Raw genomic sequence first — 18,452 nt, 5'->3', positions numbered from 1 at the left:
CCACTTCTCCTCTCCTCCAGGCCTTTCCTCAACTACCAGAGGATGTACTATGTGTTCATGCAGATGTTGTCCAGTGGTCCGGCCTGGCTTAGTATAATCCTTCTAATAGCAGCTAGTCTGCTGCCAGATGTGGTGAAGAAGGTCATCTGGAGGGCGCTGTGGCCCACAACTACTGAACGCATACAGGTGGGTGCATACACATACATACTGTTCATTTTGAACTCAAGTGTTGTATTCTTTTGTTATGTAGATCATTTTTGCAGATTCACCTCCCAAACTACTTTTACTTTGAGATAAAGACATCAATATTTGTTGAGTAACAGATAATACTGTGTCACTAACTGATGACTGTGGGTCAGCAGATGTTTGCTGGCTTCGGCTACATCCCTGCTCTGTTGGATGTAAGTCAGTAAGACCCTCTGTGTCGTGTGCTGTGCTCCTTTATTAAAAAAACCCAAAAAAACTATCAATTAGCAAATAGCATAAAATAGAGTTATTTTATGTTTTATTTCACTCCTCTACAGAGTCTGGGAGTTCTGCCATGAAGCATATGTTTTGTTAGTAATGGCATAATTAATTGTTGCATAAAGTTGCATAAACCCTGTGTAAAAACTATACATTTTGAACATGTAACACAGGTTATGTAATTTGTGGTGGTGAAGAGCTGTTTTGTCATGTTTGTAAGAGTTTATTACCACACAAAGCAGACTGTTGCTGTTTTTACCCTGGCTAGAATGATAATAGAGAGGACAACAAATATAAAAAAAAAAGAAAAAAAAAGAAAAGGGAATTAGGTGGATATCCCACAAAATAAAAGTCAAGAGAAACTCAGAAAATAAACCTGATGTTTTTTAAAGATGTGCACTGATCTGGCTTTGCCATAACAGTTTAGGAGGTCTTTATAAGGTGGCCAAAGGAAAAATAGAAAAAGGGTCAGCATGTGGTGTTACAGCTTAATTTGATCAGGAATCAACAAAATGGACCAGCTTCTTGGCTACAGAATTATATGATTAGATGTCTGAACAGTGACATGTTATGCAGAAATAATTAAAGTGTGAAGACGTTCATTAGCCAGTTAGATATACTGTAGGATTCCGTGTTCAACAAAACATTAATCATGAATAAATTGTGAAAGTTTTGCACATAAAATAATAGAAATAATAACACTTTATGTCCCAGGGTTTTAAAATCTAGTCACAGAGGAGGCATTGCAAAGCACAGCACGAATGTTGTGGGTGCAGGTGCAGTACATGGAAAGCTGTCTTTCCACCCAGCCTGTATTCTTACACTGTGTTTGATGATTGGATGGGCTGCTGTAGAGTGGGTTGCACTGAGAAAATCAGTGAAGAAAGTAAATGTCTCCTGTTATGTGTAGGCCTGTTAAATGTGTTTGGTTTCAAACTGTTTGAAGTGAGGTTTGAACTTTTACTTCCTAATGACTTGAACAACCTTCTATATTTCTTCCTACATGTCCTAAACTGCTCCTTTCCCTTATATCGGGGGTGGTGGAGAGAGATTTCTGATCCTCAGAGACAGATTTTATCTTCTCATATCTGTTAACGTGGCCTTTAGATTTTTATTGTAATCCCAGAAATTGACCATGTGGCATTTTGAAACATCTGACTAATCTTCAGATCTTTAACTCTTTCCTCTGACCTCCTGGTTCCTCCCTTCTTCTTCTTCTTCTTCTTCTTCTTCTTCTTCCTCCCCCTCCTTCTCCTCCCTTATCCCTCCCTCTGGCAGACTAAGCGTCGGTGCCTTGCTTCCGAGCCCTCCACCATCTTTATGCTGTCTCAAACTTCCAGCAGAATCAGTTTCTAACCCAGCCCTCCTAGAGGTGACCCTCTGCCTTTCCTTCTGTCTCTTAACTTGTGTAGAATCCCTCTTTCTTTGTATTTCCTTTTTTTGTACGCTGTTACTTTCTGCGTACCACAGTTGTGCATGAGGTGAACAGTCTAATTGCATGCCAGTGCTGCTACTTTTGGATTTACACAGGCAGAGTCCATGCTTCCATCCATCCATCGTCAACCGCTTATCCTGTGTACAGGGTCGCGGGCACATGCAGAGTAAAAAACAAATTAAATTGTGTTCTCTGCCTGAATGTAAATACAGCATATGTGAAGTGTGATGTGTGGTCTTCATGACTTTTTGTTTTAGAAGTCAATTTTGTACACTGATGTTACATACTGCGTGTCTTTATGTGTATGTTGTAGACCCTTAATGTGGTTGTCTCTGAATGTATGTGTGTGTGTGTTTGCGTGTCCACAGCATTTGAGGGATAATAAAAGGGCCCTGGCCAACCAGAGTTCAGACTCCTTACTAGATGGAGTAGCTGACACAGAAACCTAGAGGGCTTCTACACGGTAAAACACACACCTTGCCACCGTTTGTGCGTGTGGTTGGACAGGGTAATGGTGGGTGATAATGTTCTGCAGTGATGGGGTTTACTTTGCTGTGGTGTGTGGTTTCACAGATTTGACTTTTGACTAACATGGGTTGTGTTTTCTTAAAAGTTTGAAGATCCAAAAACTCCAGGTATTGTATGAAACACTTGCATCCTGTCAGGTGATTCTTTACATGGAGCTCTGGCGCCCTCTAGTGACACATTTCAGTAGAGGACTCACAGTGGGACTGAACAGTCATGCATGTTTGTCATGTTTCCACTTGCATGGTTTGGTTATTTTTATGGCATTACAGTATGTATAAATTTACATATTCTTTATGTACAGGTGCTGGTCATATAATGAGAATATCATCAAAAAGTTGATTTATTTCAGTAATTCCATTCAAAAAGTGAAACTTGTATAATGTATACATTCATTCCACACAGACTAACATATTTCAAGTGTTCATTCCTTTTAATTTTGATGATTATAACTGACAACTAATGAAAACCCCAAAATCTGTATCTCAGAAAATTAGAATATTGTGAAAAGGTTCAATATTGAAGACAGCTGGTGCCACACTAGAATCAGCTAATTAACTCAAAACACCTGCAAAGGCCTTTAAATGGTCTCTCAGTCTAGTTCTGTAGGCTACACAATCATGGGGAAGACTGCTGACTTGACAGCTGTCCAAAAGACGACCATTGACACCTTGCACAAGGAGGGCAAGACATAAAAGGTCATTGTTAAAGAGGCAGGGTGTTCACAGAGCTCTGTGTCCAAACACATTAATAGAGAGGCGAAGGTAAGGAAAAGATGTGGTAGAAAAAAGTGTACAAGCAATAGGGATAACCGCACCCTGGAGAGGATTGTGAAACAAAACCCATTCAAAAATGTGGGGGAGATTCACAAAGAGTGGACTGCAGCTGGAGTCAGTGCTTCAAGAACCACCACGCACAGACGTATGCAAGACATGGGTTTCATCTGTTGCATTCCTTGTGTCAAGCCACTCTTGAACAAGACAGCGTCAGAAGCGTCTCACCTGGGCTAAAGACAAAAAGGACTGGACTGCTGCTGAGTGGTCCAAAGTTATGTTCTCTGATGAAAGTAAATTTTGCATTTCCTTTGGAAATCAAGGTCCCAGAGACTGGAGGAAGAGAGGAGAGGCACAGAATCCACGTTGCTTGAAGTCCAGTGTAAAGTTTCCACAGTCAGTGATGGTTTGGGGTGCCATGTCATCTGCTGGTGTTGGTCCACTGTGTTTTCTGAGGTCCAGGTCAACACAGCGGTCTACCAGGAAGTTTTAGAGCACTTCATGCTTCCTGCTGCTGACCAACTTCATGGAGATGCAGATTTCATTTTCCAACAGGACTTGGCACCTGCACACAGTGCCAAAGCTGGTTTAAGGACCATGGTATACCTGTTCTTAATTGGCCAGCAAACTCGCCTGACCTTAACCCTATAGAAAATCTATGGGGTATTGTGAAGAGGAAGATGCGATACGCCAGACCCAACAATGCAGAAGAGCTGAAGGCCACTATCAGAGCAACCTGGGCTCTCATAACACCTGAGCAGTGCCACAGACTGATCGACTCCATGGCACGCCGCATTGCTGCAGTAATTCAGGCAAAAGGAGCCCCAACTAAGTATTGAGTGCTGTACATGCTCATACTTTTCATGTTCATACTTTTCAGTTGGCAAACATTTCTAAAAATCCTTTTTTTGTATTGGTCTTAAGTAATATTCTAATTTTCGGAGATACTGAATTTGGGATTTTCATTAGTTGTCAGTTTTAATCATCACAATTAAATGAAATAAACATTTGAAATATATCAGTCTTTGTGGAAGGAATGAATGAATATAATATCCAAGTTTCACTTTTTGAATGGAATTACTGAAATAAATCAAGTTTTTAATGATATTCTAATTATATGACCAGCAAAGGTGCTGGTCATATAATTATAATATCATCAAAAAGCTTAATTTGCTTGGGTTGCATCACTTGTGTCTGAACAAAGTGGAGAGGGCATTATGATCACAGCTGGCCAATTAGATTAAATGCAAGTGTAAATACTTTATCAATTAAAATATATTGAATAAATATCTGAATTGTCTGTTAAGCGAGAATTGTCTCCAGGTTCAGGTTACTGATCAGGAAAGTGGTTTTGGCTTAGTTAGCTTGGAAAGCAGCCAGAAATAAAACGTTATATAGCAAGGACTGATGATGAAGTGTGAGTAGATCAACAAACAGACAGTATCTGCTCTACTTCAAAATACACACATTTATTTATCCATGGTTTGAATTGTGGCCACTGGGATAACAATGTCTCCTCCACCTGCCGTCTGGGAGCCCTCTACACTTCTCCAAATGTAACATGTTTTCTTTTCTATTTCCTTCTTTCTCCCTCTCCTCCTCTTTTTTTTTCTTAATATGGCTTCCACTCTTTCTCCTTTTCCTCTCTCTTTACACTCATACAGAATGCTGATAAACTCTACAAGGGCCAGCTCTCAGAGTTCACCCCCCTGGCGTCTCTCCACGCCCCGTCCAAGGCTGGCAGCCACCGACAAGGCTCGGACAACCAAAGGAACGCCCCGACCCTTCGAAGGTCTGAGCCCTATAACAAGAAAATCATGTTCACACGCTGGCAAAGAAGGCCAGACTACTGCACCTTCACCCCTCTTCTCCGATTCACCGATGGCTCCCCCCGCTCGAAACAGGGACATGCCTACTGCGGGGCGGGGCCAGAGACCTCAGTTTAATTTATTTCCGTCTGGTGTTTTTTCTTATATTCTGATATCAGATACAGTGGCATCCATTTGGAGTTTAACTGAGCAAAGGAGTAATTCTAATGAATTGGTACCAGAAGCTGAGCAGGTCACTGCTAGCGGCACTGGAAAGTAAAGTAACTGAAACTAATTTATCTATCTACAATGCCGGGAGTCAAATAACGGACAATGTTGTAAATAGCAAGTATCTGTAATCCATCTGTAAAGGATTACAATGAAAGTGACCTTCTCAACTGTTCCCAAGTCAGCAGCCAAGTATGGCACAAAGCACTATGGGACGGCTCTGGAAAAGGACTCCTCCACATGGCCCTGCTCGCTGCCACAACGCGAAAAAAGGGCTCGGTGTATTGATGTCGAATCAAGAGCTTTGATTTCTTAAACCGTATTGTGTCACACTGAAAATATGTGCACTGGCCCTTTACGTCTGCCTGCCTTTAATAAGCAGCTGAAGTGTACTTTACCCCAATTATTAGGATTTATATGAGGTTTTTTTAAAAACGATTATGGCGATAATCATGAAGTGTTGTGATGCTGCTGATGATGAAGACAGTAACAGCGCTTAAGCCAGCTCGAGCTTTCTCTGACCAAGCATTGTCTTTTCTTCATTCCTACCGTCTCTCCCTCTGTCTGTCCTGTTCTGCCTCTTTTCAGGACTAACTGGTGTTGCCTGTGTGCAAACATGTTATCTCGAAATACTCCCTAGGACTCTGGGGCCAGCTCCTACAACACTGTAAGGAGGGGTGTAGTTGAGCAGAAAAGCCTAAGTGTTGGATAAGTAGATCTGAGGTGGTCTTTTTTTTATTATTAGTGATTGTATATTATGTAAGTCCTAAAGAAGAAAAAAAAAAAGGCTGACTTTAACCTCACATCCAACACGTAAGCTTTCAGACTCACATTAGGTAGTCTAGAGCAGTGGTTCTCAAATGTTTTCACATCAAGGACCCCTAAACTAACACCAATGAGACCACTACTGCCATTTGGTAAGCTTTTGTCACAGCGTTCCCATGATGTTTTAGTACAGAAAGTATATAAACCTCATGACCAAAATAGTCATGCTTTCCGTCCTTGTGTTAGTCATTGATGGAATTATAGTAAAAATAAACAATTCCCCTATTTGCTGAGGCTACCTGGAACCCCTTTAACGACCCCTGGGGGTCCCCAGACCTCACTTTGAGAACCATTGGTCTAGAGTGTGTGCTGATAAGCAGTAGTTATTAGTGTGTGTGTGTTGTATTAATCTCTGCAGGATCTTCTTCTGTCATTTTCTCTGTCTTTTTCTGTCTTTAAAGCACTTTTCTGTAGAGCTTCATCTTATATATATTGATAATGTTATACACAGAGAAGTTTTCTATGGCTTATTGTAATCCAGTAGAAGGGGCTATGTGACGGCTTCCTGGCTGTTTCTTAATGCCTTAATGTGACCTTGTAACTACTACATTATCTTCCACCGAGACCATTTACCAAAGAAACAGAAAGTCAGTGTACACACTCATGGTTCTATAGAACAGCAGAAAGAATATGAAATTTAATGATGTCGCTTGGGGAATTGTAAAATATGATTGTAGGAAAATGCACTTCCCCCTTGTTTCCTAAATTCCTAAAACTTTGATTTTTAATTGCATGCTGTTAAAGCTTAATTGCGTTCACTTTCCTCAACGCACCTTAAAAATGTACAAACGTGTCCTCATTGAGATAATCATAATGGATCATAAGGATCATATAAAGTGCCCCAGTTTATGTCTAAAATAAATACACAGTTATTATGAGAATTTATCATTTGAAATATAGCCATTTATTGATGAGAACACCGACACATGTCAATCCAAGTCTTACCGGGAAATCAAGACCATAACCATGAAAATTATTCATACGGTGATGGTTTTGGTTTTATTTTCATCATAAACAGCCAAGAAAACTAAAACAAAACACACAAATTTAGTCCAACAACGGATGTGGACATGCAGAAACAAAAAATATTAAATGACACATATAGCATATGACATATTATGCATAATAAATAGAAAAATGACACTTGATAAAAAGTTGAAAGATTCCATGAAAGGGACTTTAACTTATTGGAAAACAGTGAATCTTTAAAGGCAACATCATGCAGGTACACAAGTGGGTGTACAGCCACAGAAAACGTCACTGTATTTGGAAACTATTAGAAGCGTTTAATTAAAATTACTTACCTGTATCACTTAACCTTATATTCTCAGTTTAGGCCTACATGTGTGCTAAAGGTGCTTATTTGTTTTCTTGCCGAGAGTTAAATGCAAATAAGCATATTGCCAAAATTGGGGTATCAGACATGTTTTTCCCCCTAACAGCAAGGAAGGTATTTTAGTTTGCAGGTCTAATAGCTCAGTAATGCAGGTAATGCTCTTAAAAGCCTTATGGTGTTGTTACACGAGCCTAATGAGATTCTTTACCTTGAGACCGGCCTTTGCAGTGAAGTCTTTGAATTCTGTCTCACACTTTTCTGTTTCAACACTTACCTGCTCTGTCTTTCTTTCTAGCTGTCTCTCTGTTTCTGTCTTTCTCTCATTCTCCCTCTGGGGAAGTGATACTGACGTAGAAGTTTCCCACCTCTGTGAGAGCCACCTCCAATCGTCTGATCATCATCATATTCATCATCATCCTCTCGTCTGTCCCCTTCTGCATCTTCTCAGCCATTCCCCATTCATCCATCCATTTATCCATCCATCCATCACTGTAAGACAGAGTAGAAATTATATTTTGTTCTCTACTTTTAATAGTACGTCTATGAACCAAAGCCTTGTTGCTGCTAGAGATGCATTTAGCTGCTTTACATTAGGTGCCTTGTGGTAGTTTTTCTGTCTCTGCTGAGCTGTCTTTGCTTGCTTTATGGTAAATTTACTACTAATAATATTAGACATTTGGATTGTACAAAAGCACTTCAGATGATGGATGTATGGATGCATGACTGAGAGTGTGGATAAGTGAGTGAAAAGGTGAATGTAAAAATTAGTTTTACGCAGGTTATACTGTCCAAGAAGACTTATTTGGAAACAAACACAGCACTGAAATATTACCACTGATGAACAAGTTGCACCAAAACATTCAATGACTTATGTTTAATATCTGTTTTTACACTAAATGTTTTTATTCTAAATGTTTTATACATGTCCTGGACGGCATCTGTCTCTGAAATATTATTTTTACCATTTTCTTATATGTATAAAGTGTAAAAGTCCCCTTTACCACATTAGAGTGAGTGACGGTCTCACTGGGAAGCTATCAGTCTGATGTGATGTTGTCTTTAATCTTTTTTTTAATGAGATGGAAAACTTGAAGAGCTCCAGCTCTGTTTGATCGATCATCTGCAGTCGATCAATGTTATGAGGTGGGACTTTCTTTTCTTTTTTTATGTTCTGTTTATGTTTCCTTTTATTTTACCATCTCTGACTTGCTCTCACAATTCTGGTTTTCTATTTTTATTTTTAGATAGATAGAAAGAACAGCAAAGCAAACTTGTTCTTATACTGTCGGATTTTGTGGTAAAATCCAAACTTTTTAATAAGCCAGTATACATGAATTCACACAGTATGACCAAAGCTAATTTGCTCAGAGATGGAATTAAAACAGTGATTAATCTGATGAAAATCAAAAAATCAAACTACCGATAAATATTGCCTTGCATGTAAATTACCCATTGCAACAAATGTGGCCTCCAAGCACTAGCCCTTGTGGTAGTATTATAATTGTCTTACTCTTACATGTCATATATATATATATTCTATCCACAAACTACTCCAGAGTCATAAAATCCTTTTATTGTGCGATATAACAGAATAGGTTCTAATAATTTCTGAATTGAGTGAAGTCAGTCAGATTGCAAAAACTAAGAAGTTCTCATAAAGAGGAACACGAACACACAAGTTTTTGTTCTTTATGATTGAATTTGGCACTTAAAGTTATCTTGGAGTCTCTTTCTTTTGGAGAATTATCAGAATATCCGAATTAATGCCATAACCCCCTTCTCTGTGTGAAGTAATCTGTCCAAGAGACGGTCAGGTCCTCTTTCTCTGTCTGTTGGAGAGGCGTTACATAACTGTGGAATCCACATTTTTTAATGACTAAAATATTAAATAAGTCCCCACAGTTACTGTAGTGCTTTTTGCATGTATGTTAGAGGAGTTTTTTGTTACTTTCTGGAGACAGTATTTTGGAGAGTGTCTTATTTATGTAGAAGAGTATTCGAAACAAACAAACTTGAGTTGTGACAAAACAACACTGGACATGTATGTATGCATAGCTTTTAAGATTTAAAAAAATTTCTGTGGTGTTAGCCTAGATACACCCCTGCACTGAACCGTCTCGTCTGATGATTGACACTCTGCTGTAGAAACCTTTAACGCCATTAAGGGTGGATTCAAGGTCTTACTGTACCAAACACTCTTGTCGTGTCCTGATCTTGCAAGACCAGAAAAAACTGACAGCCTTTGAACAGAATGTTATCTGGATCTTTTACAATGTGTGTATCTGTTTTTCTCATAACCAACAGTACCTATGTATACACACACATCATATAAATGTAGTTATGTTAATTGATGTACAGTTTTAAGGTCTTTTTATATGCAGTTTTTAACAGTCATATCAAGATTTACTGTGGATTTTTGCCAACCTTTCTGTAGCTATCAATGGCAAACAACTGTACATTTGCTCGAAAATAAAAGCCAGAAGTCGAACTATAAAACCTGAAATAATGTGATTTTTTTTTTTCCTCCGGCCTTGATTATTTGTAGCTGCATTTCTTTTATCAGCCACAGGGCTGCAGTAGAGTGTTTCTGTTGTGTCAGACCTCTTTGAGGCCTGTTAAAAATCTGAGTTGACAAATTAAATGCACCTGAGGAGTTTCTTAATATCTGAAGCTGATCAGATACAATCAAACAGATTTCATGAGTGTGTTCATCTAACCAACCTGTGCTTGTTTATTCTGTGTTGTCTCAAACTAAGATACCATTTAACTGTGTTAAAAATGAAAATTTTTTACCATGAAATGGTTAAAAAAAAAAAAAAAGAGACAAATTTTAAATTTAATGTGTTCCCCAAAGTTGCTTCAGGGCTGCCGTCTGCAGCATCTGAGGACGTCAACAAGATTAGGATGGAGGTTTTGGATCGATTGGATGCTCTTCATCCTTTTCACTTCTCATCTGCGTTGATCTCCACGTCCTCTCCTCCACAGCTGGCAGCCGATGAGACCTGCTAGTGTGTCTGACAAGGATGAAGAAATATCTAGGCCAAGACTGTCAGAGGTGAAATCTGGGGAAGAAGGGAAACATATGAAAAGTAGATGGTGAAAAGTGGCTGTGCATGTTTATTGTGGACCTCTCTACCTTCCTTCAGATGGCTTTTTTCAGTAGCTTCAGCTTTTTTCAGCAAACCGAGAGCAGAACGACCAAAAGTCTTAATGTCTTGCCACCTATTTCATAAACTCTAAAAACTTCAACTATAAATATGCAGTATGTCTACCTTATAATTTAATTTTTATGGTGTATTACTTAGTATAGATTCTAAAATATATAGAGAGGTGGGAGGTGTAATTTCAGGTGTAACCAAGACCTTTACAACCTTTTCACCACCAGTTTAGGCCGCTTCCTTCATCTTGAACTGCTTGATCTTCGATGGCTGGAAGCACAATAGGTAGGTGTTTGCGTGTGTTTGTGAGGGCTGTAACAAACAATGTTAGGTTAAGGTGAATTCCCACCCCCGATCATATGAAAATACTCAACATATGGAGTACACATAATGAAGAGACAGAAATGGGACTGGCAGTGAAATGTCTGCATGTAACTCAGAATCAAAGGCACTGGGTAGATATCAGCTGCAATAAGCAACAGGTGACTGTTAAAAATATGAGAATTTCATTGTAATCCTGTAAAGTGCTATGCGCAAAATCCTCTTCTAGTGGGAGATGAGGGTTAAAGGAAAGGTTTGGCGTTATGGGAATACCCTTTCTTAACAAGAGTTAGATGAGAAGATTGATACCACCCTGTCAGATGTGAGGTGTTTCCATATCTCATCTAACTCTGCTCGCTCTGTCCAGGTGAAATTTTAAAGAACTGTGTTTGAACCACGCTGCCAGGTGATAGAGGTTGCACAGGGCTCAGTCCTGGGCCCTCCCCTCTTGTTCCTTTATTCTGTAGCTAGTCCAGAGCGATACTGACCATCTGGTGTTCCCCAAGTTTTGCCCACAACATTTCACTTCACAAGCTCATTTTACTGCTCTTATTAAAGTTCAAGACTTTTCATTACAAAATGTAATGTAGCCACTCCCCTTGCTTTAGAGTCACCGGTCCCTTCCACACATCATCAGAGGACGTCAGCAGAATGAAAACCACCAGCAAACAAAGTGTTTTTATAAATTTTATAAAAGGTTAAAAAATGTTGTTTTGTGGGAATATACTATTATTTCACATGAGCTGTGTATCATAATTATGTACTCTGGACACGCTGGCAATCTGAACAATCCAAGGGAATTGATTTGTATGGATTTCATTTGATCACCAATTAATAATCAGCTCTCAACTACAGTCATGTTGACACCTGTAGTGACAACAGAGTGTGTTTGTGTTTCTGTACGTTTCTGTACGTTTCTGTGCCCAGCAGTAGGTCTGACACTCAAACTAGGCTTAAGTCATTAGACCTAATACCTGCATGTGTACGTGCACACACACACACACTGAATCTCATCTCACGGTTGTAATGTCAGCGCGTGTCTCTATTCACAGCATTAAATGGAGGGAGGTGATGGAGGCATCCACACGTGAAATCTACGAATTAGCTGTGAAATTGCTGTTATTTGCCACCAATTGTTCAGGACTCAGTACACATTGTTTTTTGGGGGGGGGGGCTCCTCTTTTGTCCGTTCAAAGGGCTTTCTCATTATTACGGCCTGACTTTTAAAGGGAGATGTTTTGAGGATGGATGCGCGCACACACACACACACACATACTCACAACAGGGAAGCTTATGAATTGATTAGTGTTTAATGAGCATTAAGATTTTTAAGGAAGATTTCAACAATTGAAATATTTTCTGTTGAGTAGCTCCTTCTTTCTCTCGTCGCTTCTTCTATTATATTTTCTAGCACCTCCAGTCTACATGTTCTCTAAACGAGGGAAATTGTGCAGAAACTTTATCTATCTATCTATCTATCTATCTATATATCTGTCCTCTGGTCTTGTCACTCCTTTGTCACTCTCGTCAATGTCCTGACACACAATAGAATCAAATACAATGCAAGACAATCTGAGCCTTTAAGACTTCTAGTTAGCTGAAAGCTTAAGGGTCTGTAGGCGTCATCTGGAGTACACAATAACAATATACTGTATGCATACACATCTTTCTCTTCACTCAAGGCCACTGCTGAATTCTTCAATTCCCTGGGAGCTCCACATGATTTCATAAGCTATACGTTCTGAGAATTAGCAGCGTTGATACTCTAAAAAAATAAATCTAAAATGGGTTTACTACACAATGTATACAAATATTTGTAAATGCATACAAATAAAGTATGTAAAAATAAGGCAATAGCATATTTAAATACTGTATGGCTATTGTTATATGTGTTGCTAATGTTTAGGGTAATGTCTGTGGCTATTATGCTAGCACAACTTTGTTAATGTTGCTTTTTGTTAATAAAGTATGTTTAAATATGACAGTATGTTTGGAAGCAGCTGGTCAATTTTCTGAACTGATATGAGCATTTATTTTGTTAATATTCCAAAAGTGTGAATATCATACCTTATGTTTTTCATAACGATCATTTTCATTTTTGTGGAGTGGTTTCTCCTTATATAGTGTCATCTGTTGTTCAGATTGTAAAAGCCTTTGACAAATCTGTGATTTTAGGGTAGCCTATATAGAAAAAAGATATTTAACTTCAAGGAGCAAAGTATTAAGTGAAACACAAGGTTGTTTTCACATGGGTGCTGAAAACCAGCCTTGTCTCTTAATAATAATGTTCTTGCTGGAAGATAATGGTACCTGATTTATGTCCAGACATTCACAGCCAATGCAAGAAGGAGTGTGACACTCATGCTGGTTTTCCCCTCAGCTAAGGCCAGACATGACTCCTTCACTATTCAACGTATAATTGTTATAAAAATATTTACTCATTATCGTTGTAACATAGCAGGAACTTATTTCATTTTCATGTCTTCCCCATTTTTCACTTTTTGAGCGCCCTCAAAGGAGTGAAACAGCTCCCCTCTGGGTTCTATCGACTGGCTAATGTCAGCAAGCCTGTGTGGTCAAAAATGGCATTGCACCCTTACTGAAGTCTACCGAAGGAAAGGATGCCAGGTGAAATTTGGCATCCTTTGATTAAAAAATAATTAACTATCAAACAGTAAAGCTGCCACTGTAATGACACTGCCAAACTGTAAACGGACTCGTCATTGTGAAGTGAAGCCTGTCGCATACTGATAACAGGACAAACAAAAGAAAGTTAACATAATTTAAATGAAACAACCGGTAGTTTACCAACGTTAGTTAGCTAGCTTTACAGTGATGCTAATGGTGTCAGCAAACGAGGAGAGGAAGACTTCTGTCCACAAACAAACAAAATTAATGTTAAAGCAGCAATGGATACTTCATCTTTATCAAGGTAAGGAGATTATCTGTTTGTCTGACTGCTTGCTGGTTTCTTTCGTGATGGTTAACATTAAATGTCCCGCCGTGGCTGCTTGTGTGTGTTTAACTTAACTGTTTGCTGTGTGATTGCTGATCGTTTGAAGTCCTGTCATGCTCTGTATGTTTGGTTTTAACTAAAGCTGTTGTGTTGTTGCTGCAGTCTAATGAGTTGCCGAGGCTTTGACTAATTTGAAATGGGTCTTGTTTTGCTTTTATTGGCGGTTTAACTTACTCACCTGTTGACTGTATTTAACTTGTGACTGAGCCTGTGCAGAAGGTAATGTGTAGTGAGCTACAACAACACTGTAGGCCTTGTGCAGTTGGCTATAACTGTGAGAACTATGCATTTATGTATTTAATACTTTTTAATGTGAATTTGAAAGTTCTGTGAATGGTTTTCCAGTATTTGTTACTGATCTGTCCCTGCATCAGAGTACACGATTTGTAGTATTTAAGATTTTTATCTGCTGAGGAAATGCATAAATCATATGTGCATTAGTTTTGATGTAAACATAATCCATTGTTTGAAAGTTCTTTCGCCAAATTGAGCGCTTAGTTTTATAGTTAATTTAGCTGCCCCCCAGTCGTTTAAATGGACTAGAACAGAAGTGAGGTGATCGCCTGTTTCATGTTGGCGGAGGCTAATTATGGGACACAGACTGCATCACACTGCTGACTGTCTCCACTTACAAGTGCAGAAACAAACTAATCTGATTAATGTGTATCCCCCCTTCTCAAACTGAACGGAGTCCAAGTGCCAGTGGCAGGAAGCTGACATTTCTCTGCTGTTCTTCCAAGCAGTGCTGCTAGCTACAAAGTCATTCCCTTTTTCTAAATCACAATTAGTGTTTCAGCCACTGAATTATATTTTTAAGTGTGTGTGTGTGTGTGTGTGTGTGTGTGTGTGTGTGTGTGTGTGTAAACTATGACAGAGAAACACGGTCTCCTCTTACAGAAAAATCTTCCTAGTTGGGGCATCTTGTCACTTTTCAGATATGTGAGTTGTTTTTACTTGTATTAGAATATTTTTACATTGTGGTACTTTTACCTAAGTAGAAGATCAGAGTGTTTCCAATTATTTATATTTAGCCCTCTTTTTGTGCTTTATGACTTCCTCTCCAGCCCTCCGTAGTCTCCTCCTCCTCCTCCCTCCCTCTCTCTTGTCTACCAATCAGTTTGATTGATTTTATGCCTCTTCTTATCGAGTGGAGCAGCTGTTGTCAATAAATGTTGCCTGTCCTCTTTCCCTTCACACACACACACACACACACACACACACACACACACACACACACACACACACACACACACACACACACACACACACACACACACACACACACACACACACACACACACACACACACACACACACACACACACACGGCAGGGTGAGCAGTCAAATTCAGCTGCTGCTTTTCAAACTTCACATGGGTTCCTGTTAATAATATTGCTTTTGTCACTTTATTAGTCCTGACTTGTGTTACCTGATAAAACACCGAGCTGTGGTGAGTTGTAATGATTATAGAGATGTATGTGTTAGGAGATCAATCACACACAACAAAATGTGTTAGTTTCAAGATGAATTTTCTTAATTCATATGGAACAATTCTAAAATTCATAACTTAGAGAAATTGTCAGTGGCATTATGTTGTTTTGTTTCACATACTATAGGTCTTATTATTGTTTTTCAGCACAAACAGTCTTTGGTTGAAATAATAACTGGTATGCCACATGTTGTGTGCTACTTAGCCCCGTTTGGGACTCGGAAGTCTCTGGGAAGCAGCTGTGCACTGCTCTTTATTGGAAGTGGCAACGTTAACCATACGTAAGCAGAAATTTGGTGTCACTTGGCCAAGCAAGTTTTTAAGTTCGGAATGGGCTCGTTCAACCCATTCTCATTCCCAACTCTTCACATTTGGACGTTTGGTCAATACCTTTTGGTGTTGCTTTTTAATGCCCTGGGTACCCTTTAGCATTGTTTTTGTACTTTTTAAAATATTGGTTAAATGTCCTGCTGTGGCTGCTTGTGTCTGTTTAACTTAACTCCTTGTTGTGTTCTTGCTGATAGTTTGAAATCTTATTACAACTGTATCTTTACGGAATAACCCAACTGTTGTGTTGCTGCTGCAGGTAGTTCAGTCAGTGTCTGACACACTGTCAGATTTTCTAATGGTCCTGTTGTCCTCCCCAGAGATTAAGTTGAATGATAAAGCATGACAAGAGTGAGCAGTGATGAGATTTAAGTTGAATAATTAATAAGCTTATGTAAATTGATAACATTATTTACATAATAGTACATTTAATAGCAATAATGTTTCAAATTTCACTCTGGCCTCTTAAGTTTGTATTTAACATAATACCTTTATTATCTCAATTAAAAGGACGGAAACATATGTGACACAAAAGGCAATTTATTGTTGTGGCTGGTAAAAATCTACCAGCCACCTTGGCAGGTGAGCCAAAAAGTTCATTTCCACCCCTGGGGCAAATGTAAGTGAAATACTTATCAGATACTCATACAGGAATGCATCATCCATCCTGGACCCCTCTCTCCGCTCTTCTTCCTCTTGTAGTGGTGGATGCTGTTGACTTCCCGTCACTGTTACAGCTAATGGCTAATGTTCTACTGCTTCGTGCTTTGTCAGAGGGGAAAATGTAGCAAACATTTCAAATACAACCAGTTGGTTTTCAATGTATTTTTTATTTTTAGAAGAGCTGAAAATACGGTAAATTTACGCTTACGTGGTATTATGCTTTTTGGCTTTCTCCCTCTCCTTTATTGAGTTATATCTTTTTTGTGCATGTAATAGGTTTGCAAAGTGAAAAAGCCCAAAGTCCACCACAAAGGGATTTCCCATCTCCCACAGAAAGCTCTGCTCTGGACTGCTTGAAAGCTCGTTTGTAGTCCAGCTGCTTCCCTTTCATCCCTGTGACATCACAGGGATGAAAGCTAAATGCGCCTCATATAATGCTCGCCAAGCGGCTACTGGCTAATTGGTGTCTCAAAGATCATTTAGAGACAAAATGTATCACTCCATAGCTAAAACTAAGCCTTCAGGGTGAAAAGAGCTGCAGCAATGTATGACAAAAAATATGGTGTCCCATCTGTCGTCAGCCAATGCCAGCTGACATCGGGCAAAAGGCGGGGTACGCCCTGGACAGGTCGCCAGTCCATCGCACGGCCACACATAGACAATCACTCACATCCACACCTAAGGACAATTTTGGAGACACCAATTAACCTAGCCTGCATGTCTTTGGATGGTGGGAGGAAGCCGGAGCACCCGGAGAGAACCCACGCAGGGGAGAACATGCAAACTCCACACAGAAAGGCCGGGCTTTGAACCCACAACCTTCTTGCTGTGAGGTGACAGTGCTAACCACTGCATCACCGCACCACCCCAAAAATATAGTGTAAACCTGTTGTGGTACAACCCCCTAAATAAGATTTTGAACCTGAAAATGAGCATAATACCACCTCTTTAAATATTCTGCCGGCAGACCTAATATGGTATTATTACTACTACACACGTATGGATGTAATGTTGAGCCCTGATAGACATCTGCTAATCAGTAACAGAGGACACTACCTGCATCACTGCAGATGTCATTTGACCAGGGAGTGAATGGTGACTAATGCGATTGTCATCAGTGTTTTCCTATAGTGTCTCCTTTTGTTCTTTCACTTCACTATGTTTCGAGTGTTCCCGTCTGTCCCTGTGTTTGTTATTGCCCCATGCTCAGACTCCTGGCTCCCGCTCACTTGCCCTATTAGGGCTTAAAGTCTACACTAGAGGTGTTTGAGGTTAACGCAAGCTCCACTGTTTATTTTTGTTTGTTTTTTTCCCCACTAACTTGTCCTCCCCCTGCAGACAAAGATGTTTCACCTAGACATGAAGGAACACTTGGTGTCACAGCTTTGGATCAGCCATCTGCAGCAGAGTCCCAGTCCACTGGGTCACACCACAAGTTGGAAAGCTGATTCAGTAACTTCTGGATCCACTCAGGACTTTTTTTCTCACTTAGACATAATTTACTCTTCATTGAAAGGCTTGTATTTTATCTTGCAAAGTTTCTATGTGATCTATAATTACCGTGTTTTATTTTGCTCATTATATTATGCATTAAATAGCACAGAGGTGCAGTCTGACGGGAGAAGCTGCTTGACTTTTATTTTCGTCATATATAATTGCTGCTGTTGCACCTGAATTTCCTTTCTTCCTTTCTTTCTTAACTAGTATACATGATCATACAGCCTATGGACTTGCACAGTTTCTATGATCAAGTGTTGTGCTATACCCAGTCTATGGCTATACCTTATTTGCTTCTAGTGGTGGGTGCCGCTGAAATTAGAAAGATATTAGGGCTAATTTGGCTTTTAGTTATGATTATGTAGTTTGTCATTTGTTCTGCTGTCTTTGGAAGAATTTGCTAATTTGTAGAGGCAGCGAAATAAAAGTGGAAATGGGCATAACATTTTATTATACTTCCAATTTTACAATAATTAAATGTTAAAATCAGTGTTCTTCAATTATGTATAGAAGCTTCCTACACCAGGTAATTACAGATAGAGACAGCGACGTCACCTCACAAAGCCTGACCTGCACATGTTTATAT

At 39.4% G+C, this 18,452-nt stretch overlaps 1 protein-coding gene and 1 long non-coding RNA gene across 4 annotated transcripts in view; both read left to right on the top strand.

Moving 5' to 3' along the window:
- atp11a (ATPase phospholipid transporting 11A) overlaps positions 1-9,891 on the top strand; it is a 57,791-nt gene extending 47,900 nt beyond the window's left edge. The window contains exons 29-31 of one of the 2 annotated variants that reach the window (XM_038719346.1): positions 21-186; positions 2,269-2,363; positions 4,863-4,993. In XM_038719346.1, coding sequence (XP_038575274.1) covers positions 21-186; positions 2,269-2,349 — 247 coding nt within the window. In that variant the 3' untranslated portion in view covers positions 2,350-2,363; positions 4,863-4,993. Of the gene's footprint in view, positions 1-20; positions 187-2,268; positions 2,364-4,862 lie in introns of both variants that reach the window. The other variant, XM_038719341.1, reaches the window with a different exon arrangement.
- A 3,483-nt stretch (positions 9,892-13,374) lies between these two features.
- LOC119902921 overlaps positions 13,375-18,452 on the top strand; it is an 85,848-nt gene continuing 80,770 nt past the window's right edge. For both annotated transcript variants that reach the window (XR_005444384.1, XR_005444383.1), the window contains exon 1: positions 13,375-13,806. This is a non-coding gene — a long non-coding RNA (uncharacterized LOC119902921). The remainder of the gene's footprint in view (positions 13,807-18,452) is intronic.

The sequence above is a fragment of the Micropterus salmoides genome, unplaced genomic scaffold (assembly GCF_014851395.1).
Source record: "Micropterus salmoides isolate LMB-PRFRI ecotype aquatic unplaced genomic scaffold, ASM1485139v1 Ms_hic_scaffold_1, whole genome shotgun sequence".
NCBI lineage: Eukaryota > Metazoa > Chordata > Actinopteri > Centrarchiformes > Centrarchidae > Micropterus > Micropterus salmoides.
Note: the sequence above shows the minus strand (reverse complement) of the source record. Positions and strands in the feature narration are given on the sequence as shown.